The sequence below is a fragment of the Macrobrachium rosenbergii genome, chromosome 56 (assembly GCF_040412425.1).
Source record: "Macrobrachium rosenbergii isolate ZJJX-2024 chromosome 56, ASM4041242v1, whole genome shotgun sequence".
NCBI lineage: Eukaryota > Metazoa > Arthropoda > Malacostraca > Decapoda > Palaemonidae > Macrobrachium > Macrobrachium rosenbergii.
In genome coordinates this window covers 17,726,299-17,746,635 of record NC_089796.1, presented here as the reverse complement: position 1 = coordinate 17,746,635, position 20,337 = coordinate 17,726,299, and the positions used below count along the sequence as shown (strand labels likewise).

The window sequence follows — 20,337 nt, the reverse complement described above, 5'->3', positions numbered from 1 at the left end:
ATATATATATATATATATATATATATATATATATATATATATATATATATATATATATATATATATATATATATATATATGAACATACACCACTTTTATAGGTATTGCAAAAATGGGGTACATTAGGAGGTTAGTTTTAATGGGTGTTCATTGCAAATATGTAGCCCTGTTTGAACATAAATCGCTGCAGATTTAATCCAGGTAGTATTTTTAAATGCAGATAGTTTCAACAAAGAGGCATTATCAGAACGTGCATATGATTTTTACGTTATATATATATATATATATATATATATATATATATATATATATATATATATATATATATATATAATAATATATATATATATATATATATATATATATACTATATATATATATACATATACATATATATATATATATATATATATATATATATATATATATATATATATATATATATTTATATATATATATATATATATATATATATATATATATATATATATATATATATATATATATATATATATATATATATATATATATATATATATATATATATATATCTATATATTGTGCATTAGCATTATCTGGAATATTTCCTTTAGGAACTGTAAAGAAATGTCATTATTGTAAATAATGTAAAGTATTCAGTTGAGTTACAGCTGCTTATATTCAGGGAAAAGACCTGCCATTAGTAATATGAGAAAAAATTAAGAATTCAAAGTTTAGCATCTTTAACTAGCAAGAAAAATGACGAACTTAATCACTGTTTAAAGTAGATTTTCTATTGGGAATTTCAATTGACGGAGATATACAAAATAGCTTTCGGTTGCAATTGAAAATTATCTTTAAATAATTAATGCCAAAACAATAAGCTACAAGTTCAAGTTGACCTCCCGAAAAGTCCCACATCTGTGGATCCCTGGAATCTCAGTCTTTGGATGTCAAAGTTTTGAAGAGCACATCTCTAAAATTTATTTGAGGGTAAAATTTTAGTTTTCATTTTAAAACAGAACAATTCAGTGATCTCTGGATATCTCTGATATGTAACTTTTTCATAATTAGAAAGATGAAATTATGAAACTATTTGTCAGAGTTCATATAGCATTCGGAAAGTTAGACAAATTCCAGGAATCGTTTTTTTTAATGAAAAAAATTCTTGGAATTATTTTTTAATAATCAACGAAATGCTTGGAAAATTTCGCTTTAAAAAATAAATCTTCTAAGCCACGTAAACAGTGTGGCTCAGACACGATAGGTGTGGCTCCCAAAATACACATCCATGTGGCCAGGTAGCAACAAAATGGAGCCTATTTTTAAGAGGTTTATATATACACTGTATTTACCTTTAAATTTAATTGAAATAATGGTTTTCATTCAATATATGGAAATTGAAATCTGTATTTTTCTCTTATGTAATTCCAATTTGGTCGCAACTGATAGGCTGAATGGATCAGAAGCTAGTCCTGACAGGCTTCCCGTCTAGCTGTGAACTAAAGCTTCTCTCTCTCTCTCTCTCTCTCTCTCTCTCTCTCTCTCTCTCTCTCTCTCTCTCTCTCTCTCTCTCTCTCTCTCTCTCTCTCTGCCACGCGAGAAACTGTATATACGGATTATTTAGGAGTTTAAAGTTATATGCAACTGTAATTATCACTTTTCCAAACAGGAATTATAGTAAGAATCTAGTAAGAATGTAATCATAATTGATATCATTATTTCCTAGTTTTTGTATTTAATGGCTTTCCAGTGATTACGTAATATTATGATGACTACACTTAATTTTTCTTATGAACGACAACTACACGTTGCATAAACTTCATGATTTTGGAAATACACATGTGAATGTATTTGGTTGTTTCACATATATATATATATATATATATATATATATATATATATATATATATAGTATATATATACTGTATATATATACATACATATACTGTATATACAGTATATACGTGTGTGTATGTGTATATATATATATATTGGCGATTTTTTAGATATACTTTCAATTTATTTTTTTAAACAATTTATTCACTCTCTCTTTCATTTTACCCTTTCATTTACAATAATTTTACCCTGCTTTCCCTTCAATTTGCATATTTCGTAATTACTTTGCTTCCTTTTTTCTTAATTTCCCTTCTTACTGGTCAGAATCTTTTTCCTTCCTCTTTTTGGGCGTTCCTGTACGATGAGAGGGAGTGCCCAGTAAATTAGCCTTTTTCCTAAAGCAAAATTAAAAACTTGTATCTCGGCTTTATCTAGTCACCTGCACCTGCTGTGCCTCTGTGGGGCATCCGCAGTCTCTCTCTCTCTCTCTCTCTCTCTCTCTCTCTCTCTCTCTCTCTCTCTCTCTCTCTCTCTGCCTACTGTAACCCCCTCGCTTCCCTAAAGTGTCTCCCTCGACCCCCTTTTTTCCTTCCGTCCTGTAGATGAGTCACCTCCCCTTTCCATTCAGTGAGTCATTCTCTCTCTCTCTCTCTCTCTCTCTCTCTCTCTCTCTCTCTCTCTCTCTCTCTCTCTCTCTCTCTCTCTCTCCTTGACCAGAAATAGATACGACAAGGACGCGTCCACGTGTGTTTCATAATAGAGGAGGAAAACCCTACCTGTTATTCCTGCCTTCATTTAAGTGTTATTTATAGTAATGTCACTTTTAGCTTGACAGAAGGTGCGGTTGCATTTGTACTGTTATTTCACATCTTCGTTTGATTGTTGTTATTGTTGTTGTTATTTGTTATGTTCCTGTTAGGTATTTTGGCCTGAGTATTCGTCGCTGATTGTCATTTATCCGTTTATTATATATTTTTTAAATAATTTTTTTGACTGAGCTGTTGCTAATTCATCAACAGCGTTCAGGTTCCTTCATCGTTCGGCACCACCTCTCTTTCTTCCTTATTCTTTATTCAGGTCTGGGTTAGAAAAGGTCATTTGGTACTCTTGGAGAAAATTTTATAAAATTGCATTTCTCTCTCGTGATTTATTTTTTTACATTTTTATTGAGAAATTACCTTATCCTTAGAAGACTACTTTCGTCATACGATTTTTCGATTTCTGTTATTATTATTATTATTATTATTATTATTATTATTATTATTATTAAAAATCCACACTTATATCAGTAAATTGTATTTTTTGTAAAAGACAAAAGCACAAACTTTCGAACATGTGAACGGTGTGTCTGCTGAGGAGGAACACCGTTCAGATGTTCGAAAATCTTTATCTTTTACATATAATACAATTTCTTCACATAACCATGGATTTTTTATATACAGCAATTTGATCACGACTTTGTTAATTTCTTAGCATTATTATTATTATTATTATTATTATTATTATTATTATTATTATTATTATTATTAGACATCTTCCGTTACAAATGACGGAAATATTTCAATAATTTTACAATCATTTCGCGCTTATAATACGCCAGATAAAATATACTTTTCTTCGTCATCTATTTTAAGATATTGTAATAGTTGAACGTGGGAACGTGAAGTTCATTACCCGTACATTGTACGTGTTACAGACAAAAAAAAAAAAACAGAAACTCACTGTGTTGCCAGGTTGTTGATTTTGTCTCAGGACACAGTTGAGAAACGAGAGACTTAACGTACGTGCTTTCATTCTTATCATTTGTAGCTTTCCTCATTGCTTGCCAAAATTATTACACTATTCGAATAGTTTTTCTTTCTCATTTATTGTCGTAGTAATGCTCTTTTTTCTTTGTTTCTTCTTTTCTGTTTCCAGTCATTTATCTTTTCAATATTCTTTTTTAAATTCTGTATCTTACTATTCGTCACTAGATGACGCTTGGGTCTCTCTGGCACTATTGCAAGGCCATGCTGACTCATGTGCATGATACCACCAGCACATGTCGCCCTCTCCTTCTTAATATATTTTGTAAATAAATCTCCATTTTTATATCAGAAATAGCTGAAGTCTGTATTTCCTTCCGTCTTGCAGGCAAAAAGGCGGCCGTGAGATTGTGCCTGGGCCCCACTATACGACGACAGAGACACAGAAGGCGGCGCAGCTGATCATCCATGGAGCCACGACAAACGACACCGGCACTTACACAGCTCTCGTCACAAAACCCGATGGATCACAGGTGGGAAACGGATACTCAGTAGGATTTATACATCACTTCTATCGAATACATGAGTATATTGGTTCTTATTATTAGCTGCCAAAGTAGGGTTCATAGAAGTTGAAGGATGTTATACTTTGGATAGCAGTGTCATCCCTAACAAGCAACGCTGGCTCTGTATATGTGAGAGGGAATTTCCAAAAGACAGGTAACTGAATAGAATAAAGTCTCATGTTCCCGATCCAGCTTCCATGATCATCTTGATTCATAACTATTGTTAGTGTGTTGAATTTAGGAAGTTTCAACTGAAGCATCCCAGTTTATTAACTATAAAGTACGTGGAGAATTTTGGTCTGATACATTGGTCACTTTTTCTCTGGGATAAGATTTTTTCTTTTGGAAAACATGGAATTTATCTCATTTTGTGCAGCGTATTGTTTATATATAATTATAAATATCTTCTGGGTTTTCATGCTTCCACTGAGCAATAGCAACTTTTGTGAATATGGAAAATAAAATCTGCACTAACCTAACGGCATTTCTGGTGCCTTAAAGGGTATCATGGTAATGTAGGTCACTAATATGCTTTGGAATAATAAAACTTGAAATTAATTGTAATATACATGTTACCCAGCAAAGGGTGTGAGGAATTCTATGCTGGTTTCACTGGAGGAAGGTTTACCCCAGAGAAAAATTATGCATCAGTGATATGCAAGCTACGCACATGAAAATTATGGATTTTAATTATGTTAATGGCAACTTCTATATAAATTGGGATGCATCACTGATTGTTTATGAGAGTGTGTTGCTTCAAATTTCAGGTGCTCAGAGCCAAACTAGCTGTATGACCTCATATTCCATTACCACCTGTCTTTTGCAAATTCCTTGCTACTTAAATAGAAGTTTGGTGTGTTTTCCAAACCATTATTTTTAAAGACGTGCAGAGTTAGTGTACGGAATATTTAACTTCAGTTTTTCTTTCTTTTACGTGTGCAGAGCATCCTTCGTATATATAACATATATATATATATATATATATATATATATATATATATATATATATATATATATATATATATATATATATATATATAGGTGTATCAGCTGTTTGTATATATATAGAAGGAGGGGCAGAATGCAGTGATTGTTAGGTATATTTTTTGACACTGAACTCTTAATTAGGTGGAGAGAGAGAGAGAGAGAGAGAGAAAGAGAGAGAGAGAGAGAGAGAGAGAGAGAGAGAGATTCCCTTTGATTTAAATTTTGTCTTCACCTCAGGCAAGAGCGGCCGTGGCACTTCAAGTGGCATCGCTCTCGGTACCCACCAAGATAGAGGCACCTACGTTTGTCAGGTCACTCAGCGATTTAGCGGCCAAGGTCGGCACTCGAGTTAGGTTCTTAGTAGAGCTGCGACAGGCCCACGATGTCAAAGTAAGATATAAATGTATTTTAGTCGTACCCACAGACACCCTTTTCTGACTCGCGTACGCAAACATACACACATTTTAGAGACTGCTGCATTTCTTGTAACATAAGCCTAGTGCAATAAAACAGCAGTACATTGCAATTTTACATTCATGTTTTCAAGTGTGGTGTACACAAATGTACAAGTTTTCCTTTGAATAGATTTGTATTTCTTATATTAATAACCTGACCTTCAATTGCATTGTTTAAATCACACTCAGACATTCGCTTTAATGGAAAAAGAGTTCATCTTCAAACATTTACCAAGAAAATCACCATTAAACTTTTCTCACTCTTGTAGAACGCACTTGGGTTCTAGAGCTCTATTTTATTCATCAGAGATTTGATATAAAAATCTTTTCTAGGTATATTGGTACCACAACAATGTGGAGGTCGTGGAAGACCCAAGATTTAGAATTCTTCACGAAGGCAACTTCTTCTGCGTCGATATTTCTCCCCTGACGGTGGATGATGAAGGCCCGTGGAGGTGCCTGGCAGAGAACTCCTACGGACAGGCATCCAGCAATGCCTCCCTCAGGGTCATCGGTAGGTTTTATTGCAATTGGAAGCCACCGGTCATTTAGGAGCTTGACTTTGCCACGTTCCATGCCCAGGGCTGGGTTGCGATTTTCATGAAAGAAAATTGTACAGAAACACTTCATTATATATAACTTGATCTAAAGAGAAGAGCTAAGGAGTGCTATTAATTACCTCTATTCAGATGTCATTTGAAATACCGATACTTTAAATCTTTTGTTTTGAGGTTTTCATTAAAAAAGCTGTTGTTTTGTTTTTGTTGTAAAAGAAGTAATCTTCCTATGGCCACTTTCCTTCTATACTGTAATGACTTTTATCAACCTTGTCACATTAAGATTATTTTGTTTTACCTATTATCCCTCCTTCGTTATAGAAATTTAGAAGACAAACTGTTGTGGCTTCAAGCACCATGATTAAATTGACAAAATATATTTATTTCTGTTTATGTCAGAGAAACCATTTACTCAGTAAAGGCTAATTTAATTAAACCTTGACAGCCATTATATTCAAACACCTAAGAAAATTACATGTTTTTTAAAACTAGTGTCTGATAAACTCTGTATTGCCTTTTCTTAGTTCCGAAGGGCTACAAAAAGCCTATCTTCCTCGAGGAACTGGAGGCCATCCTAACGGCGGAAGGCACAGTCAGCCTCGAGTGCAAGGTAGTGGGCGTACCAACGCCCGTTCTCAGATGGTTCAAGGATGGCAACGAAATCAAAGCTGGTGAGTGTAACTGGATGGTAAACCCTCATGAAAGATTTTGGTCATTGATTTTCTCTCGGTTGGTTCACTTCTCAAGCAACAGTAATCATAATTGTCAAAGAATACAATTTTAAACAAGATAAAGTGAGTAAATTATCCTTATATCTCAAAAACTGCTATTTTTTCCTTGTAATATGTGGTGTAGTCACTCGGTATATTAATGTAAAAAGTTTGATTTGAATTTTTAATCCTTTTAGAGAAATTTGCTGATGGAAATAACGAATTTATTTGAAGTTCCATCCTCCAAAAGCTAATAAGGCTTAGTCTCTTCATTTTCAATTTTCTTGAATAGGAAGTTAATGTGATACTGGAACCTCTCTGTCTCCCTCTCTCTTCAGGTGATGTGTTTGCCCTCACTGCTAATCCGGAAGACCCAACCTCACTGGGCACGTACACGTGCGAGGCTGTGAACTGCATGGGCCGTGCCTTGTCCTCCTCCAGGGTTAGGGTCGTTTCCAGGGAGTCATCGTTGAGACCCCCTTCCAGGTCAGTCTCTTGATTAAAGTCTTTTTGATGTATTCCTTTGTGTTAGTCCTCGTGGAAATAATGACGAAACTCCTTATTGTTGTTCGCACACTTCATTGGCTTCTAGGGTCTTCTTGTGACTTGTTGCCACAACGCTGGCTTTTAAGATGTTCTGCAGTTTCCTAATATATTATTATTATTATTTCATCAGATGTTGTGATATTGTTTTAAACTGGTTTACTTCGCTTTGCTCCGGTATATATTATTTTGCCATACTGAATTGTTAAACGTAAAATATAAGTATAACTATTTTTTCTCTCTTGGTTTTTATTAATCTGTAGAGAATTGTAAGCAGAGGTTCCATGCCGAAGTATATTTTGGTTGATGAAGTTCTTTAATAATTCGTTTATCCCATTTCAAATTTCCGTCACTTTCATCAACAGGAAGAGTCGCAGGTCTCCAACTCCTATAGGTCCTCCTCCTAAAGTAGTCGAAGAATTAGTCGATAAACGAGTGAAAGTTGGCGAAAAAGGTCGAATGATTGTGAAAGGTAGGTAAAATTATTTATTTTCAGTTATAATGTAAGGTTTCCTTCTATTTTAAAACTCATACATAACTGTATGGCTGTCTATTTTTAATTTCCAGAGGTTCCATATTATTTTATCTTGTTGAATTGTTGATTTGTTTAACACGCTAGAATGTTTAATACATTTTATATGTAGAGTTAAATAGACATCAGAATGTTAGAACTCGATCAGAATTTGCAGTGTCTATTCAGTTCTACCTTTACTGAGGTGAGAGTTACCTTCTTCCACTTAGCCGACCCGGTAGTTAATAACACTTTTATCGCGGGTCGCATTCTCGTGGAATTGTATTGTCTGTCATTACGGTATGGGTCACGTCCTTTGGGATCTTTTGAGAAACTTATTCTATTGTAATGCTTAACAGTGGAACAATACCTGATATGCCATATTAGTAATTTACTTTTCGGTCTTCATATAAATTTCAATTCCGGGTAACGTGTCTTCAGGGACGCCTTTATTTTGTCTGTCGCTTTCAAACTTCGTCTCATTTTTCACCCCAGGTCACTTAGAGACTTCACACATTTAACCAATTTTGTACCTACTTTACCCAAGGTCACCTGATCAAATCACTTCTCTCTATCTCTTGTTGTGGATTTTGCGCCTGAGGCAAACTCAGTAAATCCTCTATCTTTTGTTTTATCCCTTGCTTTGAAGACCATAAGTGTACCTGATGTCACCGAGAGTGTATCCATCTCTAATCTCATTCCGTGATAATTCATCCTAGATCAACCTAGTAACTCCTTTCTCTTTTTCTAAATCACTTGCAGTGGAGACCCCACCCGAGGTCCTTTCAGTCACGTGGTACAACAATGGCAAAAAGATAGAAGCCAGTGAAAAGTACAGATTAAGCGACGAGGGCGGAGGGAAGTTCATGATCGAGATTACGCCGACGGAGCTCGGCGACGACGGGGAGTGGAAGGCGGTGGTTCGCACTGAAGGTGGTTATTCCTCTTCCACCTGCAAACTCACACTTACAGGTAAGCAAGGGTCGCACTGGAACTGTTTTGATTAGTACTTCGCCATTTGTAAGTAAGCTTAGGTCTTCTTGCAATGCTACTGATTAGATTTTGGAAATGGAGCCGTTTGCTTTGTACATCGAAGAATTTTCATAGGTATTGCTAAAGAAAGGATGGTTGGACAGTTTGTTGGGGGACCCATTAAAAGGGAAATGTTTTAGTCCATGGGAATATATATATATATATATGTGTGTGTGTGTGTGTGTGTGTGTGTGTGTGCAGTATACATATACTACTTACTGATATTGGAAATAACTAATTTACATATTACAAAGACTGACAGTTTCGTTGGTGTTATTACTTAAAGTCAGTATATGAGGCTCCTTTGCCACTTTTCAAGTTCAAATTGCTTTTCATGGCATTTCAGTAATTTGTCTGGTGTAGTAGAGTAGCCTCTATAGTTAGAAACGGGAGCATATTTGTATAAAAAAATAAGTGGTAACAGAATTCTTCGAAAGACAATAGTTATTAAAAGTAATGAAACACTGATCCTGCTTTTATTTCACTGAATGACCAGTATATGTTAGATATGTTGTATAGCGTTCATATTCCATTAGAGCTATTATATGATTACGTCTTATTCAAATATGTTGCTCAACGTTCATTTTCCAGCTGAAGATTTATATTTATACATCTTATTTATCAAATTAACATGAGTCAGTTTCTTACTTCTTACAAATCAATAATCCTCCAGTCCCCAGAAATTACCGAGGCCCTCGTTTCTTGGATGACCTCCGAGCCGTCCTGACGGAGGAGGGTCTCGTGTCCTTCGAGTGCAAGGTAGTAGGATATCCAACTCCTGTTCTCCAGTGGTTCAAGGATGGACAGGAGCTCAAGCCAGGCGATGTTTATCAGTTATCCGGAACAAACTCTCTAGGTAAGAATAGTCCCCTAAGTTGTTAAAAAGATTTCCTTATTAGAAATAAGGATTCCCTCACTGATAAGCATTGATATCGTGATTGTCTTAAATATTTTATCATATAATTTGACAGTAAACCATATACGGTTATTTGGAGGTAACATTTAAATTAATTTAAAGTACAGTAAACTTTCAAAATAATGGTTGCGTGAGTAATGTAAAAATGTGTTTTTCGACTACGATTTGATTTCTCGTTATCTCAGTCTGGAATGATGTGATCAACTTTCAGGTAAATATTCCTGCATTGCCAAAAACTGTATGGGAGAGGCACAGTCATCCGCGGAGCTCACCATTGAAGACATCAAGTCCCACTTGAACGAAGAAGAGAAGGAGCAACTCTTAGCCACGAACGTTCCTCCAAGGTAAGACTGACTGAAGAAAGAGGGTTCGAGCTTAATTATGTAACCTGTTACGAAAATCATGCTAATTCTTTTTTGTTTAATGTAATATCTTGAGTTAGTGCCTAATGTGTGCTAAATTAAAAAAAAAGTATTAAATTTGTATTACAGATTATGCTTATAGAATTTGTATAGGGATAGAGACAGGTTAAATACTGGATCCTTTAACAAAGTTTTCATATTATGCAGACACGCACACACACATATATATATATATATATATATATATATATATATATATATATATATATATATATATGTATATATATATATATATATATATATATATATATATATATATATATATATATATATATATATATACACACACAAACACACACCAAGTATATTTTCATAGATTGTGTGGTATAATGCGTAATCCTCCTTCACTATTTCCAGATTCATTCAAGGTTTGAAGAGTCGAGATATCAAGATTGGCGATTCTGTTCGATTAACTGTGCAAGGTACGTGAACAAAATAATGCTCTTTAGTCATAATTAGTATTTTACAGTTATTGTTGTTATATTTCAACACTGCTCGGGGTTAACAAATATTATTGCCCTTTTATCCGTGCTCAAGCGATACTGGTTTTACTTTTTCGTTGTACTTTTACCTCCCCTGACACCACGTACAATTTCATCATCTTGAATATCATCCTGACCACAGTGGATATCGTTAGTTATTCGGTAGTATGGAAAACGATACTATAACCATCATAATAATCGTCGGTCATTGTTGCTGATGAGGTTGCAATTTTAAGCATGATTATGTCATTTGTTGGATTTACATTCATTTTCAGAAGTACAGGTTTTCTTGATACCTCACTTTTGAAGGTATCTCTTCCCTTGACATCATGCTTTCATAGGTACTAGTTTTCGTAATACCAGGCTTTCATATAGGTTACTGATACCGCGACTTTATTTTACACGATTGTTCATGGTCCTTAATTATTATCGGTACAGGTGTCATTGTTAACCTAGTCTAATAGATATACTGCAGTGTTCTTGATACCTTATTCCATTGGAATACTTCAGAGGCTCTTGGCACTGTACCTCTATTTGATAATTCTTATATCTTGTTACCTCCCTGACATAGGCATAGGAATGCATAAGTATGACTGTTATATCATAACTTCTATTCAATACAACTAATTGCCACAAAATTAATGCAATCAGTATGAGTGGCGGAGCCTGCTGTATCAGTCTTTCCTTCATCATATGATAAATGTTCATAAACACTGCAATACTTTTGCCATTAAGTAATTCCTTTACCATATTACACTTAATTAGTCTTTTCTTACACTCTGTGAAACAATAGCATTTCCTTTTCCCGTTTGCTAATGTTTATACCTTTTTTCTATTTTTCAGTAACCATGACAACGTTTAATTTTGTAATCAGCAAATAATTATAATCTTTGTATTGTTTGCAGTAACCACGAAAGCATTTCATTTCCCAGTCTGCAAATAACTGTCATTTTTGTATTCCTTGCAGTAACCATGACAACGTTTAATTTCCTAATCAGCAAATAATTATACCATTTGTACTTGCGGTAACCACGAAAACTTTTCATTTCCTAGTCTGCAAATAATTATTATAATCTTTGTTTTCTTTGCAGTAACCATGACGCCTACCCCCGAAATCACGTGGTATCACGAGGACGAAGTCGTTGTCGAGTCGAAGAACTATCATATCTCGAAGGCCGATGGTGGCTTGTTCCATCTCGATATCAGTTCCCTCGACCTCCTGGAACAAGTGAGTCACTGTCCATTTGGGATCCAGGATATGTTCAAATTGCTTTTAGTTTGGATTAGAGGAAAATTTCTGTTTTAGGCAACAACACTAGATGACACTTTAATTTGACAGGGATTTGGTGGGGTGCTGAGTTATTTCTAGTGCAATGTTAGGAAACCGAGTGAATGTGAGTGCTAGGTTATTTCCAGTGTGGAGTAACGTTAGGACATCGAATGAATTTTACAAGAAGAAAGGTCCGTCTTCTGAAGTTTATAATTTTTCTGATAGATGGAATTCTAGGGGATAATCAGTAGAAAGAGAAATTATTAGAAATTTAAAGTGACGCAGTGTGGTTGTTAGAAGGGGGTGTTGCTAGCAGAGAAGCTATGGCTGAGGTAATGTTTCGTAGCGAGGTAATTATGGTAAGATGTAAGTATGCAGAAGTGGGATTTGATCAAGCTATGTTTTGCAGTACTTAGAATAAGATAAAACAGCCCAAGAGAGAGAGAGAGAGAGAGAGAGAGAGAGAGAGAGAGAGAGAGAGAGAGAGAGAGAGAGAGTGGTGGGGGGTGGGAGACCAGTTTATGGGAGGGGGAGAGACAGAGAGAGAGAGACTGGAGTACAGAAGGAGGGGGAAAAAGAACAGCTGTTTATGGCCTCACAAAGTATTTGTAGGGGTAATAATTTTGGCTGTTATCTTTCGGTAATATCTATTCATCATTAATTAATCAATTATCTGCGTTTCTTCTTCAGGGCGAATGGAAGTGCCTAGCGAGCAACGACTTTGGACACAGCGTCACGGCGGCGTCCATCAAATTAGTCATTCCAAGACACTACAAGAAACCAGTCTTTCTGGAGCCCCTCAGGGCGGTGCTTTCTTACGAGGGCACCGTCAACCTGGAGTGCAAGGTTGGTGTCACTTTTTACACATTAGTTAATTTATAACAAGGATTATCGTTTAATCTTGAAGAATCCCGTTGGTTATATTATCAGGTTCAGATGTTTTCTGGGTTAGTTACCGTGTTTGGATTTTAAAAAAAAAATTAGGTATATCGTGAACAAGTTTTCAGAAATAGTGTTTGGGAAATTCTGTTTCTAATACTGTACTTCGCTTGTTCTGTTTTCGATTCACTGTTTGAAAATGTTCTTCATCAGTGTTTTCATTTTTGTATATTCGTGAATTATAGTAGTTTATGCGTTTTTTCAAAGTTTTGTTGCTGTTGTAAAATCATTTTATTTATCCTTTCATTTTACTGAGATATTACATTACGTATTATGTGGTTTTTGACTATTAAAAGAACATTGCATTGAAGTACCGCTGGGACCTTAGTATTTACAAAATATGTCAAAGACCTTTTGATACAATCAGTATTTTATTGGTTTTCATCTTTTCATGTGATCATTCCACAAAAGGTTTCCTAGAGTAGGTTTTTTAGTTTCTTGAGCAATATGACTGAAACAGATTTCTGTTCTATCCCTTTGTCCTTTAGGTCATTTTTTTTTTTTTGTTAATTGCGCAACCATATCTCGAGCACGAACTTACTTCAGGTAATCTAGAATTTATTGTCCTTTCTGAGTGGTAAGGGAATAGAAATGGCGTATTGAAATACTGTATTGAAAAGAATACTATTTTGGTTTTAAGGAATATCTTTGTTTTATGCAACTTTAATGTAAGAAATGATATGTAATATTGTCTTGTTGGGATTTACTTGTCTCTATTCATGTCATGGGTTCTGTTTGTAATTGATGCCCGGAATGAAATTTTCATGAATTTTTATTTAAGTTCCGGCCAAGGATCTTAAATGAATTAAATCATTGGTAGCGTATGGGACCACATTATGAACCAGTATCGCGCACAGCAGACTCCCAAGTTCTGGTGCAATTTTATAAAACAATAATTTTTTTAAGATGAAATTATTAGCACCTAAACTGAACGAGACGGTCTCCTAAACGAGCGCAGTTCCTTGTCACGGGTTATTTCTTGCATTTCAGGTCATTGGTGTTCCACAGCCGGTCCTGAAATGGTTCAAGGACGGCACCGAATTGAAGCCTGGTGACATTCATCGGATCATCAGTGGCGAAGACGGCACGTGTTGTCTCGGTACCTACACGTGCGAGGCCATCAACGTCATGGGCTCTGCTTCTTCTTCCGCTGCTCTTCTCGGCTTCGAAGGTGAGTTTCCTTCCTTTCTTTGGTGCTATTTTTTGGCATTTGCTTGAAAATAGACGTGATTTAGAACAAACAAGAGAAATATTTAGAAAGAATCATGTTTTACCAGAATCTGAAAAGTAACATTGATTAGTAAAATTTGAGAATGAAAATGGCTTTTTTGAGTAGTTTACGTCCCTCAAGTTTCTCGCTAGATAAAGTACTTACTTTTATGACAAATAGAAACTTCATATGCCATCGTATTTCCAAGAGTAAAATGCATAAACTTATTTTACATATTCCCCCAATGCAGATAAACTTCTTCAGAAGGAAGGAGATAAGATTTCCATGGCAGATGCTCGTGGCATTGCAAGGAATCCATCCCTCTCAACGATCAACGAAGAACGCTCCTCCCAGATCTCGGTGTACGAATCGGCGATATCCGAGGCTGACGGTGAAAAGGCCGATGTATCTGTCAGCATCGACGGCAGAGAAGTCTCCCTGTCTTTGTACGAGACTCCTGACATTTCCGAAGCGGAAGCTAAGCAGATTGCGGAGATTTATGCTGAAGAAATCTCTGATCATTTGTCAGGTATGGTTCATGTTGAATTTAAAGGGGAACTTTCAGTTATTTTGATGGTGACAAGTGTGAAACAATGTCGGGAAATTTATACTCAGTAAATGCAGGGTGCTGTAAGAACTGAAATTTTTTTCAACGTTTTTTCAATTCACATGCTTTAGAAACTCTACTTAGTAAAAAAAAAAAAAAACTATCTCATTGCCTTCACTGCTTCCGAAGACTGTTGTTTGCCATTTTTATGTATGATAATTAAATTTCTCTTCTACAGCCCATGAGAGCAACCAAGCTGAGCTTCCTCCTCTTCGCTTCACAAGAGAGACATCACGTAAGGGTCCTCTTATAATGGAAGCTATGGTCATTGATGTTGAAGATCAAGCATTTGATGAATACATTAGCATGGCTGATGTGGTGTATGATGATGCCCGTACAGAAGCGGATGTTGAAGAACTGTCTGCCATGGAAGCAGTGGTGGTAGAAGAACGAGAGGCTCTTTGTTCTGATATTGCTGATCTCCCAGAGATGGAAGTATGGGGTGAAGAACATGTCTCTGCTCGTTCAGTATCTATGGAAGCTAAAGGTGTTGCTCATATTAGTGAGAGACAAGTGCTGCAACATGATCTTCGAACTCTTAGTGAACAGGGATTAAGTCTCTTGAAAACTCATGCTCAGGAACTGCCAGTGGGAGGAAGACAAGCAGCCATTGCAGAGGAGGCTTTAGTTATGAGTGCTGGTCCAAAAACAATGGCTAGTGAAAAGGTACACCAAGCTGTTGCTGAAGGCGGTGCTGCCCCTGGACTGAATGTTGCACAAGCCCAAGAACAAGCTGTATTTACAAGTGCAGGTCAGATTAAGGGAGAAAAAGTAGAGAAAGCAAAAGGTAAACGGTCTATTGAGACTGGTCAGGTAGCACAAGCAGAACAGCAACAGTTCTTGTCTGATGCAGACACTCTGTCAGATGTAACTAATATCAGCAAGGTCTTGGAGAGATACCCAAGCTTTATTCCACATGAGGCAATGGAAGTAAATCAGCAGGAAACTGTAGAACAAGCAAAGCCCTTGGATTCGGAAGAGAGACCATCTAAGAAGGTCAAGAGAGCCTCAGTGAAAAAATCACAGGTTGAAGGACAGGCTGCCACAGTTCAGTCACCTGAAATATATGAAGGTGAGGCTAAGCTTCCTTCAGAGGGCGGAATCAAACCTGAGAGAGCCACTGCAATTCCCCCTGGATTTGAAGGTTACAATGTTATGAGTACTGAGGTTCTTGAGGATGTAGCTTCTTTAGAAGCTCAAGGAATGGTGGCTCAACATGCCCGAGTTAAAGATGCTAGTCAGAGGGAAGCTCTTGTGATGGGACAAGCAGATGTTGTTAGTGAAAGTGCAAAAAGTATGAAATTGAAGAAACCTCAATCACAGAAGGCTGAAATGGGACAAGTTACTGCTGCAGGAGTTGCTCAGCAGCAAGAACAAAGCTTCTATACAGCCACCCAGGACATTCCTGAATCATTCCCAGCTGAAGAAACTGAGGCTGACTTCAGTGAACTTCATTCCATGTTAGAACCTATGCAATCTTCAGAGCGTTATGCATATGAACATGCTGAATCAATGAAAGCTTTTACACCAGAACAACAAATGGCTATGCAATTAGATCCAAGCTACAGAGAAGCTCTAGCTGTTTCTGTAAAAGAGGGATTTTCTCAGGCAAGTGAACTGACACTGGCAAGTGGTCAGCATACTCAAGCTTATGCTCACCAGACTTTACATGAAGCTGTGGAAGGCTATGAACAAATAGGTATATCTGGTGATATCAGGGAGATACCTGCATATGCTCAGGGTAAAAGTGACAGGGCAAACTTTATGACTGAAGCAGCAAAGGAAGCTGTTATGGTACAAGAAGCAGATGTTGATTATGCCAATTTGAATGTCTTCAACAGAGAAGATATGTCACACATGTTAACAGTAGCTGAAGAAAGAAGTGGATCTTTAGCAGAGTGCATAGTAGTTCAGGAAGCAGATTTACAATCTGAAGCAGCAATTGTCTCTCAGAGACCTGCAGTTAAACCTGAAAGAGCTGTTGCTGGCATTGTAGAGGGTGCTGCTGAATCTGCTACGGTGGGAGAGCCACCTCTCATTGCTGGTATGGCAGGAGAGAAGGTAGATTCGTTGGATAAGAAAAGACCTGCTTCAGAAATAGGTGAAGATGAGAAAAAGATTTCTGCCAGTGAGAGAAAGTCTGTTAAGATTGAATCATTGACAGATGAATCAGCTGCAAAGAGAGCAAAGGTAGAAGAAGAAGAAGCTATTGAAGAGATGGGTTTGGCAACAACAACATTAACTCAGGAGGAAATACAGGCTAAGAAAGAAGAACTCAGAGCAAAGTTGCAGAACCTTCGTGCTAGAAAAGAAGAAGGTTTATTGGATTCACCAAGTAGTGACTCATATTCTGAATCTCTTGAAAGTGATGAAGCTAGAGGCATCAAAGTTACGGACAAAGCAAGATCAGCAGCAGCAAAGAAGGATACACTTGCAGCTGAAGGAGAGCAGATGGTAGAGGAAGATTTATCTGGTGATGAAGTTGAGTGTACAGGTAAATCCATAAAGAGGCGCTTGTCAGAAAAGCTCTCAGCATTTAAGAAGGGTCCATCTGTTGAGAAAACTCTTGAGGATGGTTCTACATCTCCTAAAGCAGATTCATCTCAGGAAAAAACTGGTTTCCTCAAGAGAGTTCCATCCTTCAAAAAGGGTCCATCTGTTGAAAAGACAACTTCAGAAGATGGTGCTACATCCCCTACAAGAGGATCATCGCAGGAAAGAACAGGTCTGCTTAAGAGAATTCCATCATTTAAGAAGGGACCATCTGCTGAAAAGACAACTGAAGATGGAACCGCATCACCACAAAGAGGTGCATCCCAGGAAAAAACTGGTCTGTTTTCTTCACTCAAACGGGTGCCATCCAGTGAGAAGACTTCTGAGAAGACATCTGAGGATGGTACCATGTCACCAAAGCGTGAGCCCTCTCAGGAAAAAACTGGTCTGTTCTCTTCACTCAAACGGGCTCCATCCAGTGAGAAGACTTCTGAGAAGACATCTGAGGATGGTACCATGTCACCAAGCGCGAGCTCCTCTCAGGAAAAACTGCCCATTCTCTTCTACTCAAACGGGCTCCATCCAGTGAGAAGACTTCTGAGAAGACATCTGAGGATGGTACCATGTCACCAAAGCGTGAGCCGTCTCAGGAAAAAACTGGTCTGTTTTCTCGGAAACGGGCCCCATCTGGTGAGAAGACATCTGAGGATGGTACCACTTCACCAAAAAGAGAGCCTTCACAGGAAAAAACTGGTCTGTTTTCTGCATTCAAAAGGGGTTCTTCTACTGAAAAGTCCATACCACAAAAACAGGAGTTACCTCAGGAAAAAACAGATTTACAGTTAGAAACTTCAGAAAAACCATCTGAAGATGGAACCACAACTACAAAGAGAGCCTCTTCTCAGGAAAAGATAGGTATCTTCAAAAAGGCTCCATCTGCTGAAAAATCACTTTCTCCCACAAAAGATCAGGCACAAGAGAAATCTATTTCTCCACCTGAATCTCCAACAGCTCCAAAAGATACCTCAGAAAAAGATGATGTGTCACAAGAGAAGGACACTTCTGAAGGTAAAAAGAAAGGTCTCTTTGCTGGAATGAAATCAGCTATATCATCAAAGGTTACTGAGATGAAAACTGCAATATCACCTGGGAAGTCTACAGCTAAATCTGAAGATGTAGAAGTTATTGAAGGTACAGCTGATTCCCTCCAGGATCGAGAAAAAGCACAGGTTGCATCAGCAGAAGTAACTCTTCAAGGAGATAAAGATATTATTAGTAAAGACCAAGTTAAGGCTACAGAAGTCACTACTGTTATTGCTGCTGATTCTAAGGGAGGTTTAATTGTTAATGGCCAAAAGACTTCTCTAGGAGATAGTGTTTCAGCGGCCCAAGAAGCTGCAGCAGCAATGATTGAAGGACAAATTGCTCAGCTGGCAGAACAACAGGCAAAGGAAATAGCTGAAGGTGCTGTTCAAGGAGCTTCTGTTTTAGATGCATTAGCAGCAAAGAGAGAAGAAATTCTAGCAAGGAAACAAGAACTTCTAGCTAGACAGGAAGCCGCCATGAAAGGTAGAGGAGAGAGTGAAGAACCTTCAAGTGAGCTTACATCTACAAGTGATATCAGTTCTGGGTCTGCAGGTGACATGGAAAGTGTTCTGGAAACAAAGAAAGGAACTATTGCTGGATCAACAGTTGATGCTTTTGGTAAAGACACTACCAAGATTGAGGAAGAAAAGAAGTTAATAGCCAAAACAGAAATATATGAAGAGTCCAGTGTTACTGCTGATGCTAGTTTATCTTTGAAAAAGAAAGGTAAAAGTGGAGAGGGAACCGAAACATCTGTAGGATTAACAATATCCATGAAGGGAGACGAAGAAAGTAAGAAACTAATTGACAGTGAAATTTCAAAGAAAGGGATTGAATTAAAAGAAGCACAGCTAAAAGAAGTATCTGGTGCTGAGGCTATTGAAGATATAAAAATAAAAGCAGATAAAGTTGCTGAAGCTAAGTCCACTGTGGTAGGATCAGAGCTTCATGAAGCATCGGTCAGTGACACAGAAAAGACTATGTTTGGTAAAGCAAAGTCTCCAGAAAGTAAGACTGAAACCAAAGCTAAAGATACCAAAGATGAATCTAAGAAGTCCAAATCTCCAGAACCAAAACTGGTGTCCAAAGATGCTAAAAAAGCTAAGTCTCCTGAACTAAAGACTGTAGCAAAGGACAAAGAATCAAAGACAGCTTTGGTGTCAGGAACACCAGGTGAAACTGAGGGAAAAGATGCAACAAAAGCCAAATCTCCTGAACCTAAGGATAAAGTGGATGATAAAAAAGAAATAGAAACTAAAGCCCCAGAACCAAAGGTTAAAGCAGAAGACAAAAAGGATGCAAAGGCCAAGTCTCCTGAACCAAAGGAAAAGATGGGAGACATTAAAGAGGAAAAGGCCAAATATGAATCAAAAGATAAGATAGACAGCAAAACCGAAGCTAGGGCTAAGTCTCCCGAGGCAAAGGGTAAATTAGACAAAGACAAAGATGAATCTAAAAAGGCAAAATCACCAGAGCCAAAGTCTGTAGATAAAGGCAAAGAGGAAGTGACAACAACTGTGCCTACAGGCTCGGGAGTGGAAATCAAGGACAAAGATGAAAAGAAAGCCAAGTCTCCTGAACCAAAAGATAAAGTCTGAAGATGTATGGGCAAAGACCAAGTCTCCTGAACCAAAGGGAAAAGAGGAAGACAAAAAAGATGCCAAGGCTAAGTCTCCTGAGTTAAAGGGAATAGGGAAAGACAAAAAAGATGCTAAGGCTAAGTCCCCTGAACAAAAGAGTGAAGTGGAAGATAAAAAAGATACTAAGGCCAAGTCTCCTGAACCAAAAGGTAAAGTGGAAGATAAAATGGATGCTAAGGCCAAGTCTTCTGAATCAAAGAGTAAAGAGGAAGATAAAAAGGATGCTAAGATTCAGTCTCTGGAGGATAAGGGCAAACTGGACACAGATAAAGAGGAAACAAAGAAAGCCAAGTCCGCAGAGCAAAAAGATGCTGAAAAGGGGAAAGAAGAAACAAAAACAACTGTATC

General features: G+C 37.1%; 1 protein-coding gene across 1 annotated transcript in view; it reads left to right on the top strand.

Annotated features, from left to right (window-relative positions):
* The window catches only part of LOC136836666 (muscle M-line assembly protein unc-89-like), a 651,149-nt gene that overhangs the window by 164,336 nt on the left and 466,476 nt on the right, over nucleotides 1-20,337 (top strand). Inside the window, 17 exon segments of the mRNA XM_067101137.1 lie at nucleotides 3,952-4,096; nucleotides 5,354-5,506; nucleotides 5,905-6,085; nucleotides 6,653-6,799; nucleotides 7,177-7,324; nucleotides 7,747-7,853; nucleotides 8,655-8,864; nucleotides 9,598-9,780; nucleotides 10,052-10,184; nucleotides 10,620-10,684; nucleotides 11,836-11,972; nucleotides 12,705-12,860; nucleotides 13,944-14,124; nucleotides 14,414-14,692; nucleotides 14,949-17,848; nucleotides 17,899-19,941; nucleotides 19,985-20,280. Coding sequence (XP_066957238.1) covers nucleotides 3,952-4,096; nucleotides 5,354-5,506; nucleotides 5,905-6,085; nucleotides 6,653-6,799; nucleotides 7,177-7,324; nucleotides 7,747-7,853; nucleotides 8,655-8,864; nucleotides 9,598-9,780; nucleotides 10,052-10,184; nucleotides 10,620-10,684; nucleotides 11,836-11,972; nucleotides 12,705-12,860; nucleotides 13,944-14,124; nucleotides 14,414-14,692; nucleotides 14,949-17,848; nucleotides 17,899-19,941; nucleotides 19,985-20,280 — 7,464 coding nt within the window.